At 43.6% G+C, this 14149-nt stretch overlaps 1 protein-coding gene across 1 annotated transcript in view; it reads left to right on the forward strand.

Annotated features, from left to right (window-relative positions):
* Window positions 1-14149, forward strand: part of LOC132884670 (zinc finger protein 850-like) — a 107419-nt gene that overhangs the window by 58175 nt on the left and 35095 nt on the right. Inside the window, exon 9 of the mRNA XM_060918506.1 lies at window positions 8995-10025. Coding sequence (XP_060774489.1) covers window positions 8995-10025 — 1031 coding nt within the window. The remainder of the gene's footprint in view (window positions 1-8994; window positions 10026-14149) is intronic.

Below are 14149 nucleotides of genomic sequence, written 5' to 3' on the forward strand. Positions count from 1 at the left end.
TTTTTTGTCGTATCTTCCGTTTTATGATGCGCCAAATGTTTTCTATGGGTGAAAGATCTGGACTGCAGGCTGGCCAGTTCAGTACCCGGACCCTTCTTCTACGCAGCCATGATGCTGTAATTGATGCAGTATGTGGTTTGGCATTGTCATGTTGGAAAATGCAAGGTCTTCCCTGAAAGAGACGTCGTCTGGACGGGAGCATATGTTGCTCTAGAACCTGGATACACCTTTCAGCATTGATGGTGTCTTTCCAGATGTGTAAGCTGCCCATGCCACACGCACTAATGCAACCCCATACCATCAGAGATGCAGGCTTCTGAACTGAGCGCTGATAACAACTCGGGTCGTCCTTCTCCTCTTTAGTCCGAATGACACGGCGTCCCTGATTTCCATAAAGAGCTTCAAATTTTGATTCGTCTGACCACAGAACAGTTTTCCACTTTGCCACAGTCCATTTTAAATGAGCCTTGGCCCAGAGAAGACGTCTGCGCTTCTGGATCGTGTTTAGATACGGCTTCTTCTTTGAACTATAGAGTTTTAGCTGGCAATGGCGGATGGCACGGTGAATTGTGTTCACAGATAATGTTCTCTGGAAATATTCCTGAGCCCATTTTGTGATTTCCAATACAGAAGCATGCCTGTATGTGATGCAGTGCCATCTAAGGCCCCGAAGATCACGGGCACCCGGTATGGTTTTCCGGCCTTGACCCTTACGCACAGAGATTCTTCCAGATTCTCTGAATCTTTTGATGATATTATGCACTGTAGATGATGATATGTTCAAACTCTCTGCAATTTTACACTGTCGAACTCCTTTCTGATATTGCTCTGCTATTTGTCGGCGCAGAATTAGGGGGATTGGTGATCCTCTTCCCATCTTTACTTCTGAGAGCCGCTGCCACTCCAAGATGCTCTTTTTATACCCAGTCATGTTAATGACCTATTGCCAATTGACCTAATGAGTTGCAATTTGGTCCTCCAGCTGTTCCTTTTTTGTACCTTTAACTTTTCCAGCCTCTTATTGCCCCTGTCCCAACTTTTTTGAGATGTGTTGCTGTCATGAAATTCCAAATGAGCCAATATTTGGCATGAAATTTCAAAATGTCTCACTTTCGACATTTGATATGTTGTCTATGTTCTATTGTGAATACAATATCAGTTTTTGAGATTTGTAAATTATTGCATTCCGTTTTTATTTACAATTTGTACTTTGTCCCAACTTTTTTGGACTCGGGTTTGTATTAATAATAATAATAATAATAATAATAATAATAATAACAGCAATTAAAACACTACTGCTTACATTGGGTTATTTTTAAATATTTCAAAATCCCAAAACCTTCTGTTTATTTTCCATTTTAAATGAAAAATCGCATATTTTAAATGTATGCATGAACTCCAATCCACTCGGTGGCAGTCATGCACTACATACTAGATTTGCCAACACTATTAAAATATCAAAAGAAAAAGAAGAAGCTGCAGCAGCAGCTAATCATCTTTCCATTAAACTCTTTCTGACAGGGTTTTACCCCCACAGTTCCATCTGATCCGTTGTGGGGGATTTGAGGTGGTTAACTGCGTTCTGCTGGAAACATCAAGGTAAGTTCAACTCGGCTAACAGTGGCTCAGTCCCAAATGGGATTCTACTTCCTATGCTAGTGCACTACACAGGATATAAACTAGTGCCCTTTACACACTCTGTAGCGCACTACACAGGATATAAACTAGTGCCCTTTACACACTCTGTAGCGCACTACACAGGATATAAACTAGTGCCGTTTACACACTCTGTAGTGCACTACACAGGATATAAACTAGTGCCGTTTACACACTCTGTAGTGCACTACACGGGATATAAACTAGTGCCGTTTACACACTCTGTAGCGCACTACACAGGATATAAACTAGTGCCGTTTACACACTCTGTAGCGCACTACACAGGATATAAACTAGTGCCGTTTACACACTCTGTAGCGCACTACACAGGATATAAACTAGTGCCGTTTACACACTCTGTAGTGCACTACACAGGATATAAACTAGTGCCGTTTACCCTCTCTGTAGCGCACTACACAGGATATAAACTAGTGCCGTTTACACACTCTGTAGCGCACTACACAGGATATAAACTAGTGCCGTTTACACACTCTGTAGCGCACTACACAGGATATAAACTAGTGCCGTTTACACTCTCTGTAGCGCACTACACAGGATATAAACTAGTGCCGTTTACCCTCTCTGTAGCGCACTACACAGGATATAAACTAGTGCCGTTTACCCTCTCTGTAGCGCACTACACAGGATATAAACTAGTGCCGTTTACACACTCTGTAGCGCACTACACAGGATATAAACTAGTGCCGTTTACACTCTCTGTAGCGCACTACACAGGATATAAACTAGTGCCGTTTACACACTCTGTAGTGCACTACACAGGATATAAACTAGTGCCGTTTACACTCTCTGTAGCGCACTACACAGGATATAAACTAGTGCCGTTTACACACTCTGTAGTGCACTACACGGGATATAAACTAGTGCCGTTTACACACTCTGTAGCGCACTACACAGGATATAAACTAGTGCCGTTTACACTCTCTGTAGCGCACTACACAGGATATAAACTAGTGCCGTTTACACACTCTGTAGCGCACTACACAGGATATAAACTAGTGCCGTTTACACTCTCTGTAGCGCACTACACAGGATATAAACTAGTGCCGTTTACACTCTCTGTAGCGCACTACACAGGATATAAACTAGTGCCGTTTACACACTCTGTAGTGCACTACACAGGATATAAACTAGTGCCGTTTACACTCTCTGTAGCGCACTACACAGGATATAAACTAGTGCCGTTTACACACTCTGTAGTGCACTACACGGGATATAAACTAGTGCCGTTTACACACTCTGTAGCGCACTACACAGGATATAAACTAGTGCCGTTTACACTCTCTGTAGCGCACTACACAGGATATAAACTAGTGCCGTTTACACACACTGTAGTGCACTACACAGGATATAAACTAGTGCCGTTTACACACACTAGTGTACTACACAGGATATAAACTAGTGCCGTTTACACACACTAGTGCACTACACAGGATATAAACTAGTGCCGTTTACACACACTAGTGCACTACACAGGATATAAACTAGTGCCGTTTACACACACTAGTGCACTACACAGGATATAAACTAGTGCCGTTTACACACACTAGTGCACTACACAGGATATAAACTAGTGCCGTTTACACACTCTGTAGCGCACTACACAGGATATAAACTAGTGCCGTTTACACACTCTGTAGCGCACTACACAGGATATAAACTAGTGCCGTTTACACACTCTGTAGCGCACTACACAGGATATAAACTAGTGCCGTTTACACACTCTGTAGCGCACTACACAGGATATAAACTAGTGCCGTTTACACACTCTGTAGCGCACTACACGGGATATAAACTAGTGCCGTTTACACACTCTGTAGCGCACTACACGGGATATAAACTAGTGCCGTTTACACACTCTGTAGCGCACTACACGGGATATAAACTAGTGCCGTTTACACACTCTGTAGTGCACTACACGGGATATAAACTAGTGCCGTTTACACACTCTGTAGTGCACTACACAGGATATAAACTAGTGCCCTTTACACACTCTGTAGCGCACTACACAGGATATAAACTAGTGCCGTTTACACACTCTGTAGCGCACTACACAGGATATAAACTAGTGCCGTTTACACACTCTGTAGCGCACTACACAGGATATAAACTAGTGCCGTTTACACACTCTGTAGCGCACTACACAGGATATAAACTAGTGCCGTTTACACACTCTGTAGCGCACTACACAGGATATAAACTAGTGCCGTTTACACACTCTGTAGCGCACTACACAGGATATAAACTAGTGCCGTTTACACACTCTGTAGTGCACTACACAGGATATAAACTAGTGCCGTTTACACTCTCTGTAGCGCACTACACAGGATATAAACTAGTGCCGTTTACACACTCTGTAGCGCACTACACAGGATATAAACTAGTGCCGTTTACACTCTCTGTAGCGCACTACACAGGATATAAACTAGTGCCGTTTACACACTCTGTAGTGCACTACACAGGATATAAACTAGTGCCGTTTACACTCTCTGTAGCGCACTACACAGGATATAAACTAGTGCCGTTTACACACTCTGTAGTGCACTACACAGGATATAAACTAGTGCCGTTTACACTCTCTGTAGCGCACTACACAGGATATAAACTAGTGCCGTTTACACTCTCTGTAGCGCACTACACAGGATATAAACTAGTGCCGTTTACACACTCTGTAGTGCACTACACAGGATATAAACTAGTGCCGTTTACACACTCTGTAGCGCACTACACAGGATATAAACTAGTGCCGTTTACACTCTCTGTAGCGCACTACACAGGATATAAACTAGTGCCGTTTACACACACTGTAGTGCACTACACAGGATATAAACTAGTGCCGTTTACACACACTAGTGTACTACACAGGATATAAACTAGTGCCGTTTACACACACTAGTGCACTACACAGGATATAAACTAGTGCCGTTTACACACACTAGTGCACTACACAGGATATAAACTAGTGCCGTTTACACACTCTGTAGCGCACTACACAGGATATAAACTAGTGCCGTTTACATACTCTGTAGCGCACTACACGGGATATAAACTAGTGCCGTTTACATACTCTGTAGCGCACTACACGGGATATAAACTAGTGCCGTTTACACGCTCTGTAGCGCACTACACGGGATATAAACTAGTGCCATTTACATGCTCTGTAGCGCGCTACACGGGATATAAACTAGTGCTGTTTACACGCTCTGTAGTGCACTACACGGGATATAAACTAGTGCCGTTTACACGCTCTGTAGCGCACTACACAGGATATAAACTAGTGCCGTTTACACACTCTGTAGCGCACTACACAGGATATAAACTAGTGCCGTTTACACACTCTGTAGCGCACTACACAGGATATAAACTCGTGCCGTTTACACGCTCTGTAGCGCACTACACAGGATATAAACTAGTGCCGTTTACACGCTCTGTAGCGCACTACACAGGATATAAACTAGTGCCGTTTACACGCTCTGTAGCGCACTACACGGGATATAAACTAGTGCCGTTTACACGCTCTGTAGCGCACTACACGGGATATAAACTAGTGCCATTTACACGCTCTGTAGCGCACTACACGGGATATAAACTAGTGCCGTTTACACGCTCTGTAGCGCACTACACGGGATATAAACTAGTGCCGTTTACCCACTCTGTAGCGCACTACACAGGATATAAACTAGTGCCGTTTACACACTCTGTAGCGCACTACACAGGATATAAACTAGTGCCGTTTACACGCTCTGTAGCGCACTACACGGGATATAAACTAGTGCCGTTTACACGCTCTGTAGTGCACTACACAGGATATAAACTAGTGCCGTTTGCACGCTCTGTAGTGCACTACACAGGATATAAACTAGTGCCGTTTACACGCTCTGTAGCGCACTACACGGGATATAAACTAGTGCTGTTTACACGCTCTGTAGCGCACTACACAGGATATAAACTAGTGCCGTTTGCACGCTCTGTAGTGCACTACACAGGATATAAACTAGTGCCGTTTACACGCTCTGTAGTGCACTACACAGGATATAAACTAGTGCCGTTTACACGCTCTGTAGTGCACTACACACACAATCAGGACTCATTTGGAGCTCAGCCCCTTACAGTGTGTGAGGATAATTACTGATTGTCTGGTTGAAGACTTTATTGATGATAACCATAAAAAGTTTGTTACATCTCAGGCCACATATAGAAGGAAAAAAGATGATATAATTGTGGCAGAATTTGGTGGGACATGTGGATTGGGAGATCACAGAGTGCAAATTAAACATTGTAGGAGATAATTGTGATTTGTGGTGGCTTTAAAATAATTTATTTGGCCAGTGGTTTCCATGAATGTAATCTATGTTCATGAGATCATATTATAATCAAGACTGTAACTGTCCAGCTAACAGTCAGCAAGTTAACGAGCTTTAGCCTTGGGCCATATAATTATTTTGACAGTGGGGTTAAGTTCACAGATCAGGGGTGGGTTTCCCAAAAGCGTCTTATTGCGACGAGCAGCTTAACTAGGAGAGAGAGTGTTCATTGTGCTGCTTGCTCTACCATTTCATAATGATCTTTGTGTTTCGATGCTTTTGAGAAACTCAGGCCTGATTGGGTAGAAGGTATATAATATCTCGTTCAGCTCATAACCAGGACTATGAAAAAACTAAGAATATGCCCCCTCAGCTGGGACGTTCAGGAAGGCCTCCTCAAACCCGGGCCCACTGGGAGACCAGGGATCATCCCCATGAACAGGCTGGACATCCAACCTCACTAAGCACAATAATATTGCTTCTGTTCTAAATTATTTGGCATGGGGGGGTGTTCGGTGCCTTGCTCAAGGGCACTTCAGCCATTCCTGTTGGTCCAGAGAATCAAACTGAACCGGTGACCTTTCGGTCCCAAAGCTGCTTCTCTGACCTTCAGGCCATTGTTTCCTCTGTGGATTTTGTACTTAAATTTGTAGTTCTCTTCCCTGCTCAAGCCATTGTCCTCTGAAGGCTCTGTCTACTTGTAAAGATTCTGGAGGACATGTGATCTACAGTTCAGCTTTGTGTTTTTTACCTCCGCCATGGAGGTTATGTTTTCGGTAGCGTTTGTTTTGTTTGTTTGTTTGTTTGTTTGTCTGTTAGCAACATTACGGAAAAAGTAATGAACGGATTGCTCCGAAATTTTTTCCAGAGGTGTGACTGGGCACAAGTAACAATCCATTAAATTTTGGCGGTGAGCCGGATCACCTTCTGGATCCCGGATTTTTTTAAAGGATTAATTTTTTCCCCATTGAAATGAATGGGCGCGACGCAAAAAACAGATTTTTCCTTCTGTAGGCCAAACCGTAAGGTGTAAAGTTATGACACTTGGTACACTGATAGAGGAGTGGACCCTGATTGATTTCATCAAGTTTCATGTTGGTACGTCTCACGCTCTAGCGCCACCAACTGATCACAGTCTTACATGCGTTCATGCACGTAACTTTTGATCCGTATGTCCGATTTTCATAAGTCTGGTGCCGTTGGAATCCTTGGAGCTAGACGATTCCAACGCACCCTATGACGTAATTCTCCGCCTCATTAGATTTTCTGCCATTTTGAATTTTGTCCAAAGTGAAGGTAGAGTGACCCTGGCCGCATGTTTTGTCCAAGCATCACGAAACTTGGCACACATGATCTGCAGTCCATGCCTAATGAATGATATTCATTTTGCTCTCATACGTCGAAGTGTTCACCCGTGGCAGCCGATCAAAATCGATGGCGAAGCCACCAAACAGGAAGTGAGCTCATATCACGGAAATGCTTTGACGTATCAAGACCATATTTAGTGGCATGACTTTGGACACCATACAAACTACCCTCATCAAATATGGTGCCATTTGGCCACTACGGGGTCGTCACAATTAGCAAAAACATATTTTGGCTCATATCTCAGAAACGCTTTGACGTATCACGACCAGTTCATGTACCCTCATCAAATTTGGTGTCATTTGGCCACTAGGGGGCGCCACAATGAGCAAAAACGTGTTTTGGGTCATATCTCTTTACGGATTTAGAATTACATTTACGTTTTCATGTTAGTGAAGCGGGCGGCACGGTGGTGTAGTGGTTAGCGCTGTCGCCTCACAGCAAGAAGGTCCTGGGTTTGAGCCCCGTGGCTGGCGAGGGCCTTTCTGTGCGGAATTTGCATGTTCTCCCCGTGTCCGCGTGGGTTTCCTCCGGGTGCTCCGGTTTCCCCCACAGTCCAAAGACATGCAGGTTAGGTTAACTGGTGACTCTAAATTGAGCGTAGGTGTGAGTGTGAATGGTTGTCTGTGTCTATGCGTCAGCCCTGTGATGACCTGGCGACTTGTCCAGGGTGAACCCCGCCTTTCGCCCGTAGTCAGCTGGGATAGGATCCAGCTTGCCTGCGACCCTGTAGAACAGGATAAAGCGGCTACAGATAATGAGATGAGATGTTAGTGAAGCTCTGGGATGTCCCTGTAAAGAGCCTTGCCAGCTTGTCATCTCCGTATGAGAATCCTCCTTGTGTCTTGGCCAAACTTTTGCGTGTTGATACAAAACTTGTCGTGTGGGCGTGCGGTCGCCTCTCTTGCTGGGTCGCCATGGCGGCGCACTTGAGCAAGCATGTTTGTGCATTTTCTCCGGAAATGCATTCTAGTTATTATTATTACCTCCGCCAAGGAGGTTATGTTTTCGGTAGCGTTGGTTTGTTTGTTTACGGAAAAAGTAATGAACGGATTGCTCTGAAATTTTTTCCAGAGGTGTGACTGGGAACAAGTAATAATCCATTAAATTTTGTCGGTGATCCGGATCATCTTCTGGATCCCGGATTTTTTTAAAGGATTCTTGGCGGAGGTCTGCGCTCTCTGAGTGCTTGTCTAGTTAACAGTAGTTTGTCACTTTCCACCTATTGCTTCATTTCAAGCTCATCTGAGATTCTTTTTGCTCTTGTCTTTTTTTAGGCCTTCTCCATCTAAAATAAATAGCAGCAATTACTATTTAGTGTTTGGCTGATGCTTCTGAATTGCCACTAAAGCAAAATGTAATCACATGATTTTTATTTGTGAAGTTGGATTTGTCCCTGTAACACCATTTCTTTCTCCAGACCACTAGCTGATGTCAGGCCACGTCTGCAAATTCCCTCCACAGTGAAGCAGTTGGCTTCCAGACACCAACAGCTATTATTTCTATTGTGCTGCTCTGAAATGGGGCTTATAATATTAAACAATGTGGTTTGTTTATTAAAAATATTTAATTCTTGGCTATTGTTGCTTGTTTCTGATCCAGGCATGAGTGCTGTCCTTTTGCAAGTCTTCTCTTGCTGTCATCTGTCTGACACATCTTACATTTACCTCCACAAGAACATCAGGAGATGAATTCAGAAGAAATAAAATGTGAGACTCTGGAGCCCACAGAGAGCTTCAGTAGTCAGCAAAGCTCATCTGATCCTTTTCACACGAACACCTCTCCGTGCAAAAAGAAAATTCATACCTGCTCTCAGTGTGGGAAGAGTTTCAGTCAAAAGAGTTATCTGACAAGCCACGAGCGGATCCACACGGGAGAGAGGCCGTATCGGTGCTCACACTGTGGGAAGTGTTTCAACCTCAGCAGCATTCTCCGAAAACACCTGCGTGTTCACACGGGAGAGAAGCCGTATCAGTGCTCGCAGTGTGGGAAGTGTTTCAGCCTGAGGAACACTCTCAAAAGACACCAGCGCATTCACACCGGAGAGAAGCCGTACCACTGCTCAGAGTGTGAGAAGAGCTTCACTGAGAGGGGCAGTCTCAGACAACACCAGCGCGTTCACACCGGAGAGAAGCCTTATCCATGTTCACAGTGTGGGAAAACCTTTTCCGTGCAGAGTAGTCTCCAGCACCACCAGCGCATTCACGCTAAAGATAAACCCTACTGCTGTTTGGAGTGTGGGAAGAGCTTCAGAAAAGGAGCTCATCTCCAAGCACACCAGCATGTTCACACAGGAGAGAAGCCCTATTACTGTTCGCTATGTTGGAAGGGTTTTAGTAGGCACGGTTGTTTCCTGAGACATCAGCTCATTCACACAGGAGAGAAGCCGTATCAGTGCCCCCAGTGTGGGCGAAGTTTTAGGAGGCGTTCTCATTTACAGCGGCACCAGCACATTCACACTGAAGATAAACCACATCACTGTTTACAGTGTGGGAGGAGTTTTAGAGAGGAACCTGATCTCCAAGCGCACCAACATGCTCACACCAGAGAGAAGCCGTATCAGTGCTCGCAGTGCGGGAAGAGGTTCAGGAACCACAGCCACTTTCAGCGACACCGGCGCATTCACGCTGCTGACAACGTGGACATGTGGCAAGTCTCAGCAAGTAGTGTGCTGCCAATTTCGTGACTTTTTAACTTTCCCTAGTGACTAGTGGAAAATGTGGTGACATCTTGCAGCTTTGGCAACCAAGAGTAAAACTCACCTTTCAGTGATTTTGTGAATATCACCTCTGCCATTCCGAGAGCTCTCGCTTCGCCCACATTTATAAAAGTCAGGATTGATCTCTGTCGAATCAGCCACTGTAATTACGCAGAAGTAGACGCTCTACAGCTCGAGCAGATACTACGCAGCTCGGCCAAGATCATTCGAGGGACGTGAAACCTGTGCTACACCTATTGTTGTGCATGGCTGTTCTAAAACACACACACACACACACTTCAGTATGTAAATTATACATGGCTACATATTGTATGACATCAGCATGCAATCTACACTGTCAGAAATAGGGGTACAGTGGGAGTGCATTTCTGTCCCCCAAGGTACAGTCTACACTAATGTACCCCCTAAGGCTCATAATTGGACCTCAGGGTAACTATGTGTATCTTTTTAGGGCCGAAAAGGTACATATATGTTCCTAAGCAGTATCTAAAGTGTACAGATAAGTACCTTCGAGAGTACTGCTCCAGTGACAAGCCAGTGTACCTCTAAAGGTACAATAATATATTTTATTTCCTGAGAGTGTCATGACATTTCACGAGAGGCAGGAGTGAATTCTGGGGAGATTTTTTTTGGCCTCGCAGTGTGGGAATTAACTAAATTTGTTCAATATTGATGTCATCCTTGTATAGCCCAAATTATTATTTATTTTTTTGGGGGGTGTTTAAAATTGAGTTTTGAGCCACTGTTGAAATTGTGGTGGAAAAATTATATATAATTTATTTTGTTGCCCACACTCCCTGTCCGCTTTAATAGGAACTTGTTGATTGTAAGATCCCTGTTCTTGGCTGCAGGACTGGAACCCAATGTGTTCTTCTGCTGTTGCATGCTGAGATGCTTTTCTGCTCACCACGGTTGTAAAGAGTGATTATATGAGTTACTATATCCTTCCTGGCAAAAAAGCTCAAACCAATCTGTCCATTCCCCTCTGACCCTCTCTTATCAACAAGGCGTTTGTTTCCACCCACAGAACTGTTGCTCACTCACTCAGTGTTTTTTGTTTTCTGCACCATTCTGTGTAAACTCTAGAGACTGTTGTGTGTGAAAACCCCAGGAGATCAGCAGCTTCTGAAATACTCAAACCAGTCCATCTGGATCAAACCAACACCCATACCACAGTGAGAGAAAGTCACACTGAGAGATCACGATTTTTCCCGTTCTGATGTTTGAACATTAACTGAAGCTCCTGATTTGTATCTGTGGGATTTGATGCATCGTGCTGCTGTCGAGGGATCGGCTGATTACAGAACTGCAGAAAACAGCAGGTGAATGGAGGGGTGTTCCTAATAAAGTGGCCAGTGAGCGTATTTTCCAAAAGGTATTTCAGGGTCATTAAGAATTAAAGCAAATAATTTTAGGCGTGTGATTGGAATAAGTGAAGAACACTGACCAATAAAGGCGCTAATGATGCGGGCCGTCCCCTGACTACGAACGAGATCCGTTCCTCAGTCTGTCTGTCAGTCTGAACAGGGGCATGTGGTTCATATTTATCATCAGTTAGTCAAATGTTTTTCTAGTATTTAGTGCACTTTACCTTTCTGTGTGAAGAAACACGTCCAAATATACAAACATCTTAAACATAATAGTACAGTACATACAGTAGTAATTATAATACAATAATAATAAACCTATGATTTTGATCGTCTAACCAAATTATCAATAACTTTTCAATTTCAGGAATTAAACTCCTGTGTTTAGTAATACTGTAACTGTAGCTATCATTAGGACAGGGCCTTTCACATCCTCCGGTAATCTCACTTTATCCTTTAAAATTGTTACGATCGTTGGCCGACTGCCACCTGATGCTTTTCCAGTGACCCATGAGAGTTAGGTTAACATGGAGCGGCCTTGGGCTGAAGTGCCCTTGAGCAAGGTACCTAATCCCTGACTGCTCCCCGGGGGCTGTAGTGTGGCTGCCCACTGCTCTGCGTGTGTGTGTGCGTGTGTTCACTGCTTCAGATGGGTTAAATGCAGAGGATGAATCTCACTGTGCTTGAGTGTGCATGTGACAAAGAAAGGCTTCTTCTTCTGCTGCTGCTTCTTCACTTCTTTCCAATCACTTTATTATTTCCACTTTCTTTTCAGTCGTGATCGTTTCCCTTTTCTTTCATGCATCACTCACACTTGTGTTGGGTCTACTCTTTAGAGGCCACTTTATGAAGGTAGAGAAGAGAAAGATTTAAACCAAGTCCAAAGGTACACACCAAACAGTGTTCATGGCAGCGTGATCCCACTTACACAGGGGGAGAGGTTCTCCTTCTTCAAGCTGATGAAGTGCTGAAGCCGTGTAATGTTTCCATAAGCGTCACAAAGTAGTGCGTGTTCGTTATTAAGAACCACTGTATTTAACTTGAATTTTTAATGCAGTAGGCTTTACAGCAGTCTGTTCTTAAGTACGAGTCAGATGTTCCTATAAAATAGAATATAGAAGAGAATTCTACACCCATCTGTTACATAATGGCATGTTTTTATGATGATAAAAGTAACTCAGGTAAATCCTGTTAGGTTTTTTTCCCATTGTTTATGTGATGCAGCAACCAACAAAAGGTAAAAAACAACTGGAAATGTGGAAAAAGAAAAGTTACAACATGGTTGCAAAAGTGTGCATACCCCCCTTCCCCTTTTTAAAACTTGTGTTCAACAGTAATTACCATGCATATGTCTTCAATGACATGATTCTGATGACTGCAAATAAAGATTGGCTGATTCTGTTGGATTTTCTTGACTTTTTTTTTTTAATCTCACTGCTGTGGTCATAAAAGGTATCGTTCAGGAGAGGGGTACAAAAGAGTTTCCAAAACATTAGATGTACTATCAAAGACTCCTTACAGTGAGTTCCACTCACTGAATGGAAATAAGTGTTTTACACTTTGTTGTGCCATCCTTGGTTGAGTTTCATGTATTTGGTTCAGTTGTACATTAGTATATTGTCCTACCTGCGTGTAATTTTACCTTAATAAATCTATCTATGCACTTGTACCTGAAACATATGGATGCACCGTGAGCTCCACAAAATGGTCTGTTCCAGTACTTGGGCATATTTTGTATATTGAAAGGTTTTTTTGCTCTGAGCACATTTGTAAAATTTGTTTCCAATTTTTTTATGTTAATACGTATTTGTTAGTAGAGCTACCAAGAAGAATTTCATTGTGCAGTTTTGCAAAGGTCATGTGGGCAAATGACAAATAAGACTTTGATTTTGACTGTGAAGGCCATCATCAACAAGTGGAGAAAACAGTGCAGGGACCCCAGTGAATCAGTTGTTCATTTATTCAGTGTGTGGACCAGTTGTGGCAGGCAGTCAGCAGGGTGCCGACCAACATGATCCAGTGGACCGACACCTGCTGGCTATCTGGAATTATTCTATCCACATTCACTGGATATGAGCAATCACGCGCTCTGATTGGCTACTCTACTACTAGGCTATCAGCTCATATACTGTGAGTAGAGAAAAACAAAATGGCAGAGGCCAGAAGGCATTGTGGATTATCCTGCTGTTGCTGCTCTCAGGTAATATCCACCTCAACCCGGGGCCTGAACTGACACGGCTCGAAACTCCATCCGAGTTGGCAAGTAGCAATGGATTACGTTTCATTCATCTTAACGTGCGCAGTCTACTAAACAAGATAGATTCTGTTCGCATATGGGCAAAGTTGGCTGATTGTGATGTTATGGTTCTGTCTGAGACGTGGCTTAAACCCTCAATAACGAACGATTCCATAAACATTGAAGGATACAACATCTTCAGGTCTGACTGCGTAAAGAAAGGAGGTGGTGTCGCTATCTATGTCAAGTCGCATCTGAACTGTTCATGCACCGACTCGTTCACCAGATCTAAATACTTTGAACTATTGACCGTTAAACTGGAACTTCCGAATGGCGCTGACTTCAGTATAGTAGGGTGCTATCGGCCACCTTCAGCAGTCTGCGACGCTGCAACTGCACTCATGGACCATTTAAATAAAATATCTGGCAAAGAGTTTGTTTTAATGGGTGATCTGAATTGGGACTGTCTACCCTGCATGTCAGG

The sequence above is a fragment of the Neoarius graeffei genome, chromosome 4 (assembly GCF_027579695.1).
Source record: "Neoarius graeffei isolate fNeoGra1 chromosome 4, fNeoGra1.pri, whole genome shotgun sequence".
Lineage (NCBI taxonomy): Eukaryota > Metazoa > Chordata > Actinopteri > Siluriformes > Ariidae > Neoarius > Neoarius graeffei.